The sequence below is a fragment of the Nannobrachium achirus genome (genome assembly GCF_963921795.1).
Source record: "Nannobrachium achirus genome assembly, chromosome: 18".
NCBI classification, from domain to species: domain Eukaryota; kingdom Metazoa; phylum Chordata; class Actinopteri; order Myctophiformes; family Myctophidae; genus Nannobrachium; species Nannobrachium achirus.
Genome location: NC_137825.1, coordinates 16,614,361 through 16,633,354, shown reverse-complemented (window position 1 = coordinate 16,633,354; position 18,994 = coordinate 16,614,361). Strand labels below are relative to the sequence as shown.

General features: G+C 43.4%; 1 protein-coding gene across 1 annotated transcript in view; it reads right to left on the bottom strand.

Moving 5' to 3' along the window:
- Positions 1-17,538, bottom strand: part of LOC308302920 (voltage-gated delayed rectifier potassium channel KCNH4-like) — a gene marked incomplete at its 3' end in the record, with an annotated part of 145,479 nt that extends 127,941 nt beyond the window's left edge. Inside the window, 1 exon segment of the mRNA XM_080747238.1 lies at positions 17,448-17,538. Within this exon segment, the coding sequence (XP_080603364.1) occupies positions 17,448-17,523 (76 nt within the window). The 5' untranslated portion in view covers positions 17,524-17,538.
- Between the last annotated feature and the right edge of the window lie 1,456 nt (positions 17,539-18,994).

Below are 18,994 nucleotides of genomic sequence, written 5' to 3'. Positions count from 1 at the left end.
ACAGTAGAGTACATTAACACGTTGCAAGCCGCGGCAGAACCCTCTGAACAGAGGTAGCGCCGAAGAAATAAGCCATTTATTTACAAACATGTTTTAAAAAAACAAAGCCCACATGATAACAACACGTAATGGAGTGCTCGATACAGCGTACATATTCATCCTGCAGAGGTCGGCGATCTTACTTTGGCGAGGCGGAGGGGAGATCAATTCCATTCGTTTACGTGCGGCGAAGCAGGGAAAGGAGCGATAGAGAAGCGGCGCCCGAACGTGATTGAAACCGCGATCCACGAACAGAGACAAAGAGTAGCCATCTTGTGTGTCCTTCTTGTCGAGTTTCAACACTGGGGAGAGTATGAGGACACTCCTGGCCAGCCATCCATCCAGAATGTGAGTCAACGGCGTGGCCTGCTGGATATTACGAGTATCACACCCAGCACCAGAAAATGACTGTGAGAGCATATTAACCGTTTCAGATAGCTCCAAAAAGACAGAGAGAAGAATGGCCGATGTTTTTTTTTTTTATTATTATCATTTATATCAAAAGTCCGGGAATAGACGTGTGGCTGATGGGACCCAGTAGGAAGTCCGAGGGAGTACGACCAGGCTTAGAAGGTGTTAAAGTACAGTACAGTAAGGTACAGTACAGTACAATACAGTACGGTACGGTACGGTACAGTAGAGTACAGTACAGTAAGGTACAGCAGAGTACAGTAAAGTACAGTAAAGTACAGTAGAGTACAGTTGAGTACAGAACAGTAAGGTATAGCAGAGTACAGTAAAGTACAGTAAAGTACAGTAGAGTACAGTTGAGTACAGTACAGTAAGGTAAAGTGCAGTAAGGTACAGTCAAGTACAGTACAGTAAGGTACAGTAGAGTATTGCGAAGTACAGTACAGTAAGGTACAGTACAGTACAGCGCAGTAAGGTACAGTAAGGTAAAGTACAGTAAGGTAGGGTACAGTGGAGCGGTGAATCTGAGCAGCTATATCCTGTGTGTACTGTACTGTACTGTACCTTACTGTACTTTACTGTAATTTAATGTACTGTACTTGACTGTACACTACTGTACCTTACTGTACTTTACCTTACTGTACTGTACTCAACTGTACTCTACTGTACTTTACTGTACTTTACTGTACTTTACTGTACTCTGCTGTACTTTACTGTACTGTACTCTACTTTACCTTACTGTACTTTACTGTACTCTACTGTACCTTACTGTACTGTACTCTACTGTACCTTGCTGTACTGTATCTTACTGTACTGTACTCTACTGTACTTTGCTGTACTGTATCTTACTGTACTATACTCTACTGTACCTTACAGTACTGTACCTTACTGTACTGTACTGTACTGTACCGTACCTTATTGTACTGTAACCTACTGTACTCTACTGTACTCGTTACAGTACTGTAGTCCATTGAAAGAATTGATATAGGGTTTGCCCTGTTATTTCCACCGATGTGTCAAATATGCTAATTATCTCATTAAATATGCACAATACAAAAATGTACATAGCAGAAATGGATTGTACAGGAAAAAATACACAAGGATCAACTGAGTAAAGTTTGTTAAACCCTTTTATCAAATTGTTATAGGTTTTTCGTGTTATTTCCCCTCATATGTCAAATATGCTTCAAATATGCTAATTAACTCATTAATGATGCACAATACAAAAATGTATATTGCAGAAATGGATTATACAGGAAAAAATACATAAGAATCAACAGAGAAAAGTTTGGTAAACCCTTTTATCATTTTTTAAATAGGGTTTGTCCTGTCATTTCCACCCATGTTACAAATAATTTGACACATGGGCAGAAAGAACGGGAAAGAATTCATCAAAAATTGATAAAAGGGTTTACCACACTTTTCTCAGTTGATCTTTATGTAATTATTCCCGTAGAATCCATTTCTGCAAAGTATATTGTTGTATTGTGCATAATTAATGAGATAATTAGCATAATTAGTCAAAAATGCTAATTATCTCATTAATTATGCGCGATATAAAAATGTATATTGCAGAAATGGATTCTACAGGAAAAAATACATAAGAATCAATTGAGAAAAGTTTGGTACACCCTTTAATCAGGTTTTTACACCGTTAGCCCTGTCTATGTCTGTCCAGACTCAAAATAGTCTACTACAGTATGTTGAGTGAAGACATTGAAGGTAGAGATGGGATGTTCGCGAACTAATCGAGTCTTTTGAACGGCTCTTTGAAATGAACGATGGGATCCGGTTCGCAGTATAGGGAACCGTTCCTTTCTAATGAACATGTGGTGCACAAGTAGAAGTTTGGAATGTTAATATACTTGAGTAAAAGTGGTATCAAAATGTAATTCAAGTAGCCTACAAAGTACCAATAGTAGAAAGTATTCATTATGCAGAATGTCCTGTTTCACAGGTTTTCCAAAGAATAAAATGTAGAAAAATCATTTGAAAAGAGCAGATCTACAAGCTCACAATGCGCCGCGTTGCGACGCATTGTGAGCTTGTAGTTCGGCTATTTTCAAATCGCAGGTATGTACCTAACTACCTATGTATGTCCGAAATAAATGTATATAGGGTTGAAGTTATTTGTAATTATTATAATCAAAATCTACAAAGTAACTAGTAACTCAAATGAGCCAGTCTTTTGAACGGCTCTTTGAAAGGAACGGATCCCAGAGATCCAGCTCACTTCAAAGAACCATAAATCCCATCTCTAATTGAAGGAATTTAATGAACATGTTTAGTTAGGTCACAGTTACCTTGACCTTTGACCACATACTTCTAATCATACTCGAGTCCAAGTGGACATTTGTGCCAAATGTCATGAAATTCCCCCGAGGCATTGCTGAGATTGCGCATGCATTCACAAGTTTGGGACATACCGGTACAGTACAGACGGATGTACGGATGGACAACCCGAAAACATATCGCCTCCGGCCATGGCTGTCCAACGGCGTAGGCATAAAAAAAATACAGCAATAGCAGTCTTTTTACAGTCTGCTAAAGGTGGAAATGACACTATGGCTGTTTTCTTCGTGTTATAGAGATGTAATCCTTTTTAATCTTTGGAATTCATTCAAGGAAAATTCCTCCAAGAACAGTCAACGGTGCAAACTGAAAACATGACTAACAGCTACTGTATGTACCATCTGCACAATAAGACTTCACCCAACACACTGTTGCAGGGGGCGTACAGTACAGCAGGGGTTTTCAAAGTGGGTGACGGGGCACCATGAAAAAATATTGAGTATCATTTTAAACTTGAAGTACAAAGTTATTTCCAGACCAAAATGGCTATTATCTCAACGTTTTCCTCGCAACATAATCACTAAAATATCGTCACTGTCGGGCAGAAACCTCGTATCTCCAAGTTTCAAATGTCTACATCTTTTGGTAAAGCAAAGCCATCGCACAAAACTAGTGAAAACAGCCGATCTACAAGCACACAACGCCTCGCATCGCGAGGCGTTGTGTGCTTGTAGATCGGCTGTTTTCACTAGTTTAGTAGATTTTATAGATGATAAATACAAAATGAACGGTTTTGGACATACAAGGTTTCCACCCGACAACGACGACATGCTATAAATATAAAGTGCTGGGAGTGAGAATTATAATGTAGGAGTGCCTCGGATTAAAAAAAATATGAATGGGGTGCCGCGAGACAAAAAAGTTTGGGAACCCCTGCAGTACAGTATGTGTGTGTCTGAGAGCCTTTATTTGCGGTTTGCTGTTTGTTATGATTATGTGTGCAGTTCTATACCTCTATGCCACACATGGGCAACTGGCGGCCCGGGGGCCACATGCGGCCCCCACCTTCATGTAATGCGGCCCACAGGTTAATACCGGAATACCGATATATTATTGATATTCAGCTGTTTCAATTCCAAACATGACCTGCTTTAATTCCATCAGTCTATATTAGTAGCTTAATGACTAGTATAGTAATATTAAAATGTATTTTTTATGTCCAATGTTTTTGTATTTAGGTTCATAAAGTTAACATGAGTATAACTAAATTTCAGGATTCCAATAAAAAAAAAAAAAAGAAAAAAAATCAGTATTCCAATTCAAAAGAAGCAAAAATAGCCGATCTACAAGCTCAAAACGCATCGCAGCGCGATGCGTTTTGAGCTTGTAGATCTGCTATTTTTTGCTTCTTTTGCATGAGATACTAGAATGACAAAGTAGGATAGCAATATGCAATGTGGCCCTCTGGAGTGAAGGTGGAAATAGTGGCCCTCGCCATCATCAAAGTTGCCCACCTCACCTCAATGCTTAAACCAGACTTCTGTGTATGGTGTGTGTCCGCTTGCTGAAAATATCTACAAACTGTGCTTGTAGATGTGCATGCCGTCTTGGTATGACATAATAATTGAAGCATTAGGCCGTACACAGTAGTAATCTTCTTACATCAGGGATAATGCTTGAACTGGCAGTACCCGCTGCGCCTCGTTCCTTTAATTATTGTACACATCTGCGTTCAGCCGCCAACAGGCTGCCTGTAACTGTAATATGATGCGTTGATGCTCCGCGTTTACACATGCTAAGGGAAAGCGGGACCAGCAGCATGCCAACATCAGTGTGCTCTATAGGGGAAAGGCGATGCAGTCAGGGGTGTCGCACCAAATTCTGGGCCCTGGGCACAAGGAACGCATTATTGTGTATTCTTTTGTGCTTTAACCATTGAAAAACAGCAGATATACAAGCTCACAGCGCGGCACCGAGTGTCGCACTGTGAGCTTGTAGATCTGCTATTTTTGAAAAATCGTGAAAATGTGTGCAAGTCTTTGAATATTTATTTTGAATGTTTCCCATCTCAAAATATTTAGTTCCAGGGACCCCCCAGAAGCAACATTTGAGTTACAAATGTTCGCTTAAAAAATACATTCGATATTTGCACACATTTTCACAACTTTTCAAAAATAACAGACGTACAAGCTCGCAGCGCAGCACTCGGTGTCGTGCTGTGAGCTTGTATATCTGCTCTTTTTCAATAGCAACTCAGTCCCACTTTCCCCCCACTTGTGACGCCCCTGGCTCCAAGCCTGTGGGACTCTGCAAGCCTGCAGAGCAGAGCTGTCGCTGATAAAAGTGAACCATGTGGAAAAACGCTGGTCCGCTGAACAGAACCTTGAAGACAAGTCAATGGGGAGCATCAATCTAGTGTTGTGTGCTGTGATATTCAACTGTGCATGTTTGCTGGTTTTCTCTAATGTGTGGGAGCGTATTACAATGCATGGCAGGGAAATGTCGTGTACTGTACATGTGTTGAGTGAGTGTGATGTTATTTGACGATAAATCTGTCGATTCTAAAGCATTACATTGCATCTATTCCAGGGGTTTTCAAAGTGGGTGACGGGGCACCCTGGGGTGCCGTGACGGCAGTCCAGGGGTGCCGCGAGATAATTTGATAATAGTTGGAATTTATTTGGACACTTAGCAAATATATTTAGTATCATTTTAAACTTGAAATACAACGTTATTTTCAGTCAGTTCTAAACAAAATGTCTACTATCTCAATGTTTTCCTTGCAACATAATCGCTAAAATATGCTATAAATACTGTATAAGATGCTGGGAGTGAAAATGATGAATATAATGTATTCATGTGTGCCTCGGATGAAAGATACATTTCTAGGGGTGCCTTGAGCCCAAAACGTTTGGGAACCCCTGATCTATTCTATCCATGTATCGTATGTAACCGTTCACACACACACCGACGATAAAGCAACTGACAGTTTCCTGGCTGCTGTGCTGATCTAGAAATCCACCAGTGCCGGGATCTGAAACCTGCGAGCCTGGGTTGAAGCACTTCATTACAGCGCTGGCAAAGCCAGGCACCGCCATCAAACCCTAGCATGTCGCTTTGAAGCCAAATGCCACCAAAGTGTAGCACTGAATACTGCCCTGCCTGCTGCCAATCCCCCCCCCCAACCTCAAAGAAACCAGAGAGAGAGAGAGAGAGAGAAGAGAAGTAAAGCAGACTGACAGTCCCCTGCCTGTCTGTCTGCGGGGCCCGATCCTCTTGTTAACGCATTCAGAACGGATACACAGTATTGTGTATCATTATTTTATGCTTTAACTATTGAAAATATACAAGCTCAGTCGCAGCGCGGCACTTGGTGCCGCGCTGCGAGCTTGTATATCTGCTATTTAAAAAATTGTGAAAATTAGAATTTTTACCCGATTCTATAAGTGTCTTTTGAAAAGGTTTTTTGAAAAAACGATGTTTCTATATGTCAGCAATCTGGCCAGCCATCGTCAAAGAAAAGGTCGTGTTCACTTAACTGGAGCTCAGTTAGTCTGTTCTTGAGAGACTACTATGTCAGTGGTTCTCAAACCTTTTCATGTGAAGGACCCCCAAAATTATATTTATTTGGCCACGGACCCCCATCTCATAATATTTAGTTCCAGGGACCCCCCCAGAAGCAAAATTTGAGTCACAAACGTTCGCTTTGAAAATACATATATTCAAAGATTTGCACACATTTTCACAACTTTTTCAAAAATAGCAGATCTACAAGCTCGCAGCGCGGCACTTGGTGCCGCGCTGTGAGCTTGTATATCTGCTATTTTTCACTGGTTAAAGCAGTCAATAATTGTAGGCCCTAAATGGGTTAAAGCCCGCTGCAGATGGCCATTAAGACATGTTCATCGGTTAACAATGAGACTCGTTCCCCTTAGGGCTCCGCCGTCACCCCTCGCACGAAAAAAAAAAAAAAAACGTGCGCAGAGAAAATGAAACCTGGCTCTTATCTCTGCCCACAGCCGGCCCGCTGGGGGCCCCTGGCAGGCCCCCAGGGGCCCCCCGAGAGCTGCTGTCACCATGCTGCTGCAATGGGGCTGCAGGGAAGGTTCCTCTGGGGAGCCGGGGGGGGACGGGGGGTTCACATACAGTACAACTGTCACACCGTTGTACATGTGCGTGTAGACACTGACACAGTGTCACACACACACACACACACGCACACGCACACGCACACACACACACACACACACACACACACACACACACACACACACACACACACACACACACACACGGAAAACACATGCACATTGTACTGTACAATACATGTAAGACTGTGGATCATCACACGGAATTACTCACACACACTTATCAAACAAAGCTACAAACGATTAGAACCGAAGTAAAAACAACAGCGTAATAACATGATTAATAAAAACTCTCCATAAACCACACACACGCACATACGCACACGCACACATTATGTAGCACAATTACATCGTCCCATTGGGAGGGCAGAACGCTGACATTGCTATGAGCTAAATCCTTTAGGCCTACCCTGCCAAAGGTGATCTACTTAACAGACTCTGACGTTTTACTTATAGCCTGCTAGTCTATACACTGGGGACCAGAAATGTTCTCAGACAACGACCCGCAGTCTTAAAGTGAAACGCTCGCCATCTAAGCCTTCTTAACTCCTCATACTTTAGTCTAGGTTGTTTTTATATCCAGATGGGATAAATATTTAATGATTTCTTTTATACGTTATGATAAATTATAGAACACTAAACTTCAAAATTGTATGATTTCATCAAGTCGCAGACTCAGCGCCATTATATCCGATGACTGGGAGAGAGATTTCTCCGGACATTTTATGGCCAAATTAACATTTTTATGAAGTCAAGATCGAGTTGTTCTATCGGTGTGAATCAATGTGCTGCAGTTTGTCTTGCCAAGAGTAGTTTTTTGGGGCACACTGCATAAAATATGGAACGGAGTAATTATGTCTAGCATTTGATGTAAAGTAAAGGAAGGACATGGTAAGAATTTGCAGACAAAATCTGAATGTATAATCACTTTTTGTTTGTATTTTTGCATAACCATCTGTTATGAATCTGTTCTAAATGCTTTCGGGGTTGCATTAGTGGTTCCCAAACCTTGTTGCTTTTACAGATGAGTGGTGAAACTAATGACACTTAATGGCCTGCTCAGGAGGTGATCATTTTGTTGGATTATTGATGTAGTGTAAACACGAGGAGCTTTTATACAATCCCGTCCCTCACTGGCAGGGACGTGCTGGGCCCCTGATACAGCCCGGGAAAAAGAGTTGGAGAGGCCCTCATTGCACGCTATAGAGAGAGATCTCTCTCTATAGCGCTGCTGCTACTTTGCCATTTCAGATCATGACAAGTGACAAGCCAGTGGGCCAATTACATGGGTTATATTTCGTCGTTGTCGCGTGGAAACCTTGTATGTCCAAAACCGTTTGTTTTGTATTTATCATTGAAGTGCTTCAAATCATTTAAAATGATTTAAACTAGTGAAAACAGCCGATCTACAAGCACACAACGCCTCGCACCGCGAGGCGTTGTGTGCTTGTAGATCTGCTGTTTTCACTACTTTTGTGCGAAGGCCTTGTATGATGAAGCAGCAAAGCAAAGCGAAAAAATTTACAAATTTGAAACTTGAAGATACGAGGTTTCTGCACGACAGTGGCGATTTACTTTGTTGGCCGCCCAGCCCCCAAAATGGAAAAGGGACGACATTTTATTTACATTTTTTCCCTAATGAACCGGCCATTCGGGAGTTGTCCCGCTTTTCCCAATGGCCAGCACGTCCCTGCCTTCACTGGTGTGTAAACATCTATAATGTTATTGTTTTTTTGGCGGTTTTATGATGATTCAACTGTGAAAAAAAGAAAAAGGAAACAGTTTCCATCCCGACTGAATAAGCCACTAAGGACCACTGGAAATGGCATAGCTAAAACAACATTATGAATTATGAAGATGAGAATGCGTAAAAATAGAAAAGCACAGAAAGAACAGCCATTTCCATTCATAGCGATGTGCTGTGCTTCTGTGTCAGAATCACATTAGGGGAAATAGTCAATCCACAAGGGAACTGTTTGTTCAATGCCATGTGGTTAATTGAATGATGTCTGTAAAAAATAAGATTCCTTGGGTCCCCTAGCAAAGTAGATGGTTGTGAACATATGCTTATTAAATGCTAGTTTTTCCACATTCTTTTCAGACACATGCGCAAAACCATACAGTGGAAGTAATTAAGCACCTGCTGAAACTTTGGCATTTTACAGCAGAGTAAAGGGCCAAGTTTTCATAATCTTGCAGAACCAAGCATGTCTTTTATCTGACAAGTCTGATATCTTTGAGTCTTGCTATGTTATGAAGAAATAGGCACAGGGCCTAATCCTGGCCAGGCTTCAATGGTTTGAACCTGGTTGATAACTTTCATTCCATTGTCTCTCTCCTTACTCCCCTGTCTCTCTCCTTTGTAGCTTTATAAGCTATTTTCAGCCACGGGCGCTCTGCCACGCGGCATGGGGCTACTGTACCATCATATGGCGTGGAGACTTTAGAATCTGGTTTGGGAGTGTGGCAAAAACTGGCAAGCCCGTTCAAAGGCATGTGCCCTGCTGCTAGCAACAGATTCTCATCTAGGCCCGTTGTTCTGACTGGACTTCATCCAGCCACGATTTCCATTAATTGCAGCCGTTCATTGAGCTCATTTCTTGAGCAAAAGTAACAGCAACAAGAATATTATCGTTGCTGTCAGGCAGAAACCTCTTATCTCCATATTATAACGTTTTGAGCATGCCGATCTGCTACTTTTGCTTTATGAATGTGAATCCTGAAAAGTAACTGTTTTGGACATACAAGGTTTCCACCCGACCGAGACAATGAAGGCTATTCGAGCTGCTACGCTGCAGGGAGACGGGGCAGGTGTTTTGAGGAGGAGGAAGTAGTCGGGGGAAGAGGAGGACAAAGAAAAATAGGAATAGGAGGAAGACAAAATGAGAAATACAGGAGTGTCTGTCAGCAGAGCTGGCAGGACCATAATAATTTAAAACTCCTTAAATAAATACAAATATCTTTGAAATCAAGTCTGTCTGATCCACGCAGCACAATGAGCAACTGAGCATGCCTATTCTGTATCATCCAGGGCTCGAACACACAACCTTTTTTGGGCTGTGAGAAACCATACATGGCATCACACGACGATGCCAATCAATTTCGAACTATTGTCAAAAATTTTAATATGAAGACTCCTTAGAAATCTTAGAATCTTTTTACTGACAAACTAAATGTTTAAAAGTGCTCCATTTCCATTGACTGCAATAGTTTACTTGAGGATGGAATTTCTGAAAGTATTGCCAGAAATTCTTGTTTTTGAGATACAATTCAGAAATGTACCCACTACATCTATGATGAGTTGTGCTCTAACACAGTGGTTCTCAAACCCAAAATACAAAGGGAATACATAATTGCATAATTAACATCCACACCAGGGTGTCTAATGAAATACTGTCACCCTCATAGACACACGAAAACCAGAAAAAGAAACAAAACTATGGCACCACCTCTTTAAAACAGACTGGCTGCCGGCTGCTGCAGGAGGTCACGGACCGTTATCACATGCTGGGGGCGTGGCCAGGAATTACATCTCTATATTTATGACAGTAATCAGTGATGTACAGTGTTTATTCAGAAACAGGGGTCTCCATGTCTCTCCGTCTCCAAGCACTTTCATAAACAGAGACTGCGTTTTCAGGTCGGCGTGCCAATTTCATCCAATCAGCGGAGATAACTGATGCAGGATAAACAAGTGAAATTGGATGACAAAGAAAATGAGCAGACAAAATTGAAACAATAAAATCTAACCCGACGGGGTACTCTCTGCGGATTGGATGCAATTGGCAAAATGGCAACCCACCTGAACATGTGTTTCGTCACTGTCGGGCAGAAACCTCGTATCTCCAAGTTTCAAATTTGTATGTATTTTCGTAAAGTAAAGCCCTGCTTCATCACACAAGACTGTCGCACAAAATAAGTGAAAATAGCAGATCTACAAGCACACAAAGCCTTGTGATGCGAGGTGTTATTTTTAAAATGATAAATACAAAACGAACGGTTTTGGACATACAAGGTTTCCATCTGATAATGACGATTTGCTGTTTATTAGAGAGCTGGAAAGACAAGGAGACTGCTGTCACTGAATGCTCCTCAATGTGTTTAGTGACTAAACACATTGAGGGACATATGAACCTCCCTAATGTTGAACAACAGATTGCAAAAGAAGCCATTCTACAAGCTCATATCATTATAGGATAATGTCCTGAAAATGTTATCTGAAAATAAAGATGCATTGTGACCTTGTAGATCTACCTACGGTATTTTTAAGGTTTTTGAAATAGCATAGCGACATATACCCACAATAGGAAGGGATGCAAGGATTAGTGTCGAAAAATTGACCATTAACCACTTGAACACTAACCTCACCAGCCTTTCCACCGCAGAGGAAAGCCTGGTATTCGTTCCAAACTGGCCAGTGTGATCTGGTTAAGAACATTGGAGAAGTTTTATCGTGTTCCGGTGGTGGGTTTCCGGTTGGCTGTTTTTGTTCCCCCACATGATGTGAATAAATTAGTTTAGTCTAGCTGGTCGCGTCACGACTCACGAGTCAGAATAAAAGATAGACATACCAAACGATTTTTATACCAAAAGAAACCACACGATTATACCAAACTAAACACAAAACAGAGGTTCCAGTCGTTGGTTCCGGTCACCTGATGACGTAATAAATGTTATTTCCGCTCCGACCGGATCAGAAACCCGAAAAGGGTACTGATCCCAGGCTACTTGACCCCCAGCATCCGTATTCTGTGCAAAGCTTTCGCTGAAAATAGCAGATCGACAAGCTCACAGCGCTGTGGCGAAGATGATTTATGTAGAGCGAAAACAGAAAAGACCGTACTGAGCCCCAAGGGACTCAACCATATAGCAGGGGTCTTCAACAGGGGGTCCGGGACCCCTAGGGGGTCCTCTGAGTTACTACAGGGGGTCCTCCAAATTTTCCAATCCTTTTTATATTAACAACTTGAACCCTAGTGTCCATATTTTGAAAACTGTAGCCAAAAATAGCAGATCTACAAGCTATTTTCAGCAAAGAGGTTTGGTGTAGAGGGGATAAAGAGCAGACTAAGTACAGAGTAAAAGGTCAAGTTTATTAGGTAATGACGGCTCAAGTGGTTAAATATCTGAAAACACAAATTGACATGAATCCAAAATACACTGATGATTGTGCTGTCAAACGATGAAACTATATGGAATCTATGAAAAGGTTGTGGGGGTCCCTGATTCATCATCTCTCTCAGTCTCAACTAAAGGGTCCTTGGCCTGAAAACGTTGAAGACCCCTGCAATATATGGTTTAAGTGTTTGACTTCACATAACACAGAATGCCGTCTGATGCCGTGGAGTGCAAGGAAGGAGGCCCACAGGAACATGTGGGGTCAGCTGTGTGACATGTGGCTTTAGATACAATCAGCGTGTCTCAGCAGCCACAGAATAAAAGGTTATCAGTGACAAGGTGTGAAAAGGTTGGAAGAGCAGTGAATGCAAGCCTGCAGGTTTTTTGTCCTCTCCCGATAGGGAGAGGTAATTGCAATTGTAATACCCGGAATTCGAAACGGTTCTCCTATGTGGGAGACCAGAATGTATACACAGTAACAGTAGGCCTATATACCGTTCACCAATGTGGGAAATCTCGATATTCCTACGTACCATTTGTCCGACTAAAGCCCCTATCATAGTAGGCACCTCGGTGATAAGCTATCCACCGCGGTGTAGTCTTTTTAAGTCATAAAACTACAACATTACGTCATTACTTGCGGTGAAGAGCTATCCACCGCAAACCCGACACATCTCTCTGTTTTTACTATCAGACAGATCGGCCCTTCACCCTGTCCAATGATTGGTCGATCTAGACCAGTCAGTCACAGTGATAGGACTTCACCGTGACTGACTATGATGGCCTCCACTTGTTTTCTCACTTTAGGTGGATAGCTGATCACCTAAGATGTGTGGTGATAGGCTCTTCACCGCAGACTCTGATAAGGGCTTAAACATTAGGGTTAGGCTTAGGGTTAGGCATAGTTTTACTGAGGTTAGGGTTCACCAGGTTAGCATTCACCAGGTTAGCATTCATCAGTGTCGGACTAATGGGAGGTCGCAATATCGCTACGGGTCCATGCTCAAGCTCCCTCAGACCTATGTTCCCTCAGCCCTATGTTCCCTCAGCCTTATGTTCCCTCAGCCTTATGTTCCCTCAGCCCTATGTTCCCTCAGCCCAAAATAGGACCCTATGTTCCCTCAGCCCTATGTTCCCTCAGACCAAAAATCTCAGTCCCCCATGGCATTGTTTCTGACGTCTCATTGTTCTGACGCCCCATTCGTCCGATGCTGGTGAATGCTAACCTGGTGAATGCTAACCTGCCGACGCTGTTGAATGCTAACCTGGCGAATACTAACCTGGTGAATGCTGACCTGCCAATGCTGGTGAATGCTAACCCGTGAATGCTGACCTGCCGACACTGGTGAATGCTAACCTTTTGAATGCTAACCTTGTGAATGCTGACCTGCCGATGCTGGTGAATGCTAACCAGGTGAATGTTACCCTGAAGAATGCTAACCTGATGACACTGGTGAATGCTAACCTGGTTAATGTTAACCTGGTGAATGATAACCCTAACGAAAGAAGGCTAATAGCGACCGTCAGGTCGCAGTTACTATCAAAACCTCCACTGTTAGTCCGTCAGTCAGTCCGTCAGTCAGTCAGTCTGTCCGTCACACGCCACGTCACACTTTTGCCCTACTCATATCTCCGCCATCGTTGCCCCTATCCATGCCAAACTTTGCACACACACTCCTTGGCAGCCAAACCACAACCTCCACCCCTGAGCTCCAGGGACCCCCAGGGACGCCCTGCCGACGCCTGCCAAAAAGTAAAAAAAATGACCAAATAACCACCCCAACGGGGCTGCTCACGGGGAATTCCCGGGGACCACCAACTCCTTGTGCTACAGAACGGATGCAAAAGTGGTTGCAAAAGTGGTTCCTAGTGGAGGACCCCCGCCACTGCAGCGCACATAAAATGCCGTAACACGGCCTACGAGCGACCGGGACCCGCACGTCTGCACACTCCTTGACTGCCAAACCACTACCTCCACCCCTCAATTCTCACATGGCCCTCTTCTAGCGCCACCATGAGGCCGATTCTTGCAAAACACATTTTTGGACACTGCTCCTACAATTTTTTTCCCAAAATCACACAAATCGGTACACAGTATGTCTACACTCATGTCATCAACATGGATCTGTCCCATATAGCGCCTCCATCAGGCCAATTTCTTTTTAAATACATTTTTGGACACTGCTCCTACAAATTTTGCCCTAAAAATCACACAAATCGGTACACACTTGCTCTACGCTCATGTCATCAACATGGATCTGTCCCATTTAGCGTCACCTTCAGGCCGATTTTTAATAACACATTTTTGGACACTACTCCCACAGATTTTGCCCTAAAATCAGGCAAATCGGTACACAGTATGTCTACACTCATGTCATCAACATGGATCTGTCCCATATAGTGCCACCATCAGGCCGATTTTTTCAAACACAGTTTTGGACACTGCTCCTACAGATTTTGCCCTCAAATCAGGCAAATCGGTACACACTATGTCTACACTCATCTCATCAACATGCATCTGTCCCATATAGCGCCACCATCAGGCCGATTTTTTCAAACACATTTTTGGACACTGCTCCTACACATTTTGGCCTAAAATCACGCTGCGACCTGACCGTCGCTTATCTCCCGATTAGGGAGTCTTACTGGTTATTAAGGCCATATCTGTGAATGCATGGGTAACAGAGATCTCCATATATGGGTAACTGGTCCGATATATATTAATAAAGGATAACATAAATTAAAAGTTCACATATGGGTATTCCCAGATGATGCCCTGTTAGGGGAACCACACCAACAGAATCCATATATGGCCAAGACTGGTGGCCAAGACAGATGGCGCGACCTTGCCCAGTAAGACGCCCTTAATGGGACATCGGAACAATGAGATGTCGGACCAATGCCATGGCACCGTCTATTTTGGGCTGAGGGAACATAGGGTCTATTTTTGGGTTGAGGGAACATAGGGCTGAGGGAACATAGGGTCTATTTTTGGGTTGAGGGAACATAGGGCTGAGGGAACATAGGGTCTATTTTGGAATTGAGGGAACATAGGGCTGGGGGAAACATAGGGTTGAGGGAACATAAGGTATAATAAATTGTTGGGGAGTGAGGGAACATAGGGCTGAGGGAACATAGGGCTGAGGGAACATAGGGCTGAGGGAGCTTGAGCATGACCCCATCGCTACGCGCCCTCACCAATGTGGAAATCTACCCATGAGGTATTGGGCTTATAAGCTTCAGGCAGGGCTGTCAACAAGTAGGTGCCCTACCCTAACACCTGGGAGTAGGGAGAGCACCTCCAACAACTGCAGAAGTACTAGTTATTGTACTGCATTAAGATACCTTGCATACAGATCGGTAGCGCTTTAAAATAATATTGCAGGTTTTAAAAGTGACAGATTGCAGTTCTATTTCTTACAACAGGAGATAACATTATTTCACCTTTTAGGTGGGTGTTACGTGCCCTGCTTTCTTCTCTTGCACAGTTTCATGTGTGTCTGTTGTTGTTCCTTTGTGGTGTTTCTCTCACCTACAGCTCTCTCACTTCTACACAGGTGTTGTCAGTGATGTCAAAGCACCGTTCTCTTGCTTTGAAGGCACATATAGCGAAAATAGCCGACCTGTATGCTCAAAACACGTTGACTCTTCTGAGCTTCTAGATACACTATTTTCAACATACATTGTGTACATTTAGGGCCTGGATAGCGCAGTGTAGGACGGGACGTGGGTAGCCCACCACAGTGTTATTGGTCACAACACGACACATCGTGAGCTTGAGATGCTAGATGTTCACCTCAGAATATGGACACTAGGGTTCAGGGGGTAACAGTGGGCTAGGTTTGAAGATTGAATATAGGCTCTGTAGCTTGCATCATTTACATTATTACTTTACAGGGGTAATTTTTTGTAGCATAATAAAAGGCCAAGCGCTTAAGAAATATATACTGTATCATATAAGAAGTTTATCATTATAAAGATGACATTGGTTATATCATACAATGTTTTCAGTATCACTGAAATGTGTAAATCGTCACTGTCGGGTAGAAACCTTGTATCTCCAAGTTTCAAATGTGTATGTTTTTTTTTTGTAAATTAAAGCCCTACTTCATCATAGAAGAGTGTTGAACAAGAGTAGTGAAAATAGCAGATCTACAAGCAGTGTGCTTGTAGGTCGGCTATTTTCACTATTTTAAATCGTTTTCAAAATGATAAACAAAACAAACGGCTTTGGACATACAAGGTTTCAACTCGACAACGACGGTATCTGACATTGTTCCTGACATTAGTCTCTGTGTTGGTCTTGCGCTTTAAAAGCAACGAATGGCTTGAAAGCTGAAAACAGACCCTAATAAGCTACACGTCCCCCGTGCACGCACAATGTGATTGAGCCAACGTCGTCGTGCCCCAGTGCTTTGAGCTCTGGAGAGCTTTTGTAAAAACTCATTAAGAAGTGACTGACTCACTAGACTAGGCAAAGCTACAGTATAATGGTACACAATAACACCAGCAGGCTTTACTATAATGTTTACGGTCCCATTCACTGTGTGAACATCAGACCTGGCCTGGAAGGTAATTGCGCGAACAGACGCGACTCATTCAGCCGTGACAAGGCTTACTGGAGGATATCAAGGCTGTATTGACAGAGGAATAAACATGAGCATCCCATGGCATTTGTGTAAGAGGAGCCACAACCTCCCCTGAGGTGCCACAAGGTACAAAACAAGAGACACCAGTCATGCAGAAACTACACCGCTGCCTGATGCTGACATCCACCACAGTAGTTTACAGTTCAACAACGTTCTAGAACAAAACAGCCGCGAAAGGACCTCTAAATGTGGCACTTAAATCTAAGTTACGCTTGCCGAAAATACGCTTTTTTTCCACCTTTCTTTCAGTTAGTTAGTTCCCATGGGAGTTATAGCGTAACAGTCAAGTACAGCATGTATACATTAGGATTCAGTAAAACAGAATTATCCTCACTGTGGTGTGGTCACAGAGAACAGACAAAAAAACAAGCCGCTAGTAGATCTGTTTCACATCACATCACATCCGGGTTCATGCAGTGAGGCATAAACATATCAGATACTGTATATTTATTTGTTGTCCTAATACTAATCTGTTTCGTTCCCATTCCATATGGTTAAAATTCATGCAGTAACTTGTGATGGGCTTCATTTAAGCATAGATAATTGATTTTTTTAAGTAAAGTAAAGTAATATATTTTACAGTATGTTTTTTGTAAACTACATGCCAGGCAAGCATGTTCTCAATTACATTACTACAACTAATAAATAATTCCATAAGACTGTGAATAAGAAGCATGTAACATGACAAAAACGTTGATAAATAAAATGCAGGTCTCCATTTTGACACCCACTACGGCTCAGGGTAACTGCATTTGCCAGTAAACCTGTGCGAACCACATTGTGTACTTACGGGTGCCATCAAAGCGGGTGGCGATGGTGTCCAGAAAGGTGTTCTGGGGGGCCAGAAGGCCCTTCATCACAGGCATCTTGACCCAGATGTGGGGGGGCCGGCCAGCGGTCACACCATCCTAGAAGCACAGCGGGGGGCTTCTGAGGGGTCCCGGCGGGTCGCAGGGGGACACGGGGGTAACAGTGCGACGCCAAGCAGGGGACACACATCTAAAAGTCCCTCTCCACGCAACCGCGTCCTCCAAGTAGGACAATCCACCCTGGCAAGAGTAAGATATGGACGTCCAACAGCGCAGGTTTGAGAAGGATTCGGGTGGCCTGGAGGGGCAGCCTGTAGGGCAGGCAGAGAGAGTCGGTCATCAGCCTCCCATCAGCTATCCGGCTCGGCCAGGGGGAATCCAGGCCTTGGTGATGTTCAGAACCGGAGGAGGAGGTGTCACGCCGGGTCGCCCCCAGCTGTTTGTGGCTGATCTCCTCTCTTCAGCTGGAGAGATCAGCTCATCAACAGGCTGTGGGAGAAGTTATCCTTTAAGTCCACCACACTTCCCATTGATCACGGGCGAAAAAGAGGGGAAAAAAGAAAGAAAGAAAGAGCAAGGTTTTCTCTTTCTGTGGAATTCTGTATACGTCACGATTCAGCTCCCTGCCTCTGCTCTGTCAAAGATGTAGTGACTGATGCAGAGGAGTTACATCTTCTTAAGCTTCCTGGCTCGCTGTCCTCCTCTCCTCTCCACTCTCTCTCTCTCTCTCTCCCTCTCCCTCTCCCTCTCCCTCTCGCGCTCTCTCTGTCTCTCCTGCCATCTACTCCTTCGACAGCTCAGCCAATGAGATTCCCGGGTTGTGCACGTTGGCATTCTCTATAGAAACCTGTTCTCATCTGAGAGAGGGGAGGGGAGGGTAGGAGAGGGGAAGGGAAGGGAGGGGAGGGGAGGAGAGGGGAGAGAGCAAAGGAAAGATGAAAAGGGCAGGGGTAGAGGGGGGGCAGGGGCGGGGGGTGGTGAGTCCTTTTCGGAGCTGCTGACAGCACTATCGCACCCCACAGTGCAACTATCAGACTATGGGTTTTGTATGAAATGTCCACTGACGGGGAAAAAGATGGATTACCTGTGCTGTTGATCAATGCGAGCCATTGTGTTCAGCGTGACTGCATCCTATTGTTCTGTACAGTTCTCAGTGAGGGGAATCCAAGTTGGGAATCTGGAGGAAAGGAAAGATAGGTCAGCTTAAAAGACACTGCTGTGTTTTAACACACATGTACGATATACCACGCATGAACCACCATACTATACTGTACTATACAGTATGCTTGAACTATACCATGCATGAGCTATATATCATGCATAAAACCACACCATGCATGATACCATGCACGAACTATACTATAAACAAACTACATTTACCATACACTTATTGTACTATATGAATTATGCAGGAGCGGCAGTGGCTCGGTAGAGCAGCCGGATGGGATGGGATGGGATCCCGGGCTCCCCCAGAGTTTGTGTTGAAGTGTCCTTGAGCAAGACTCTGAACCCCTAATTGCTCCCGATG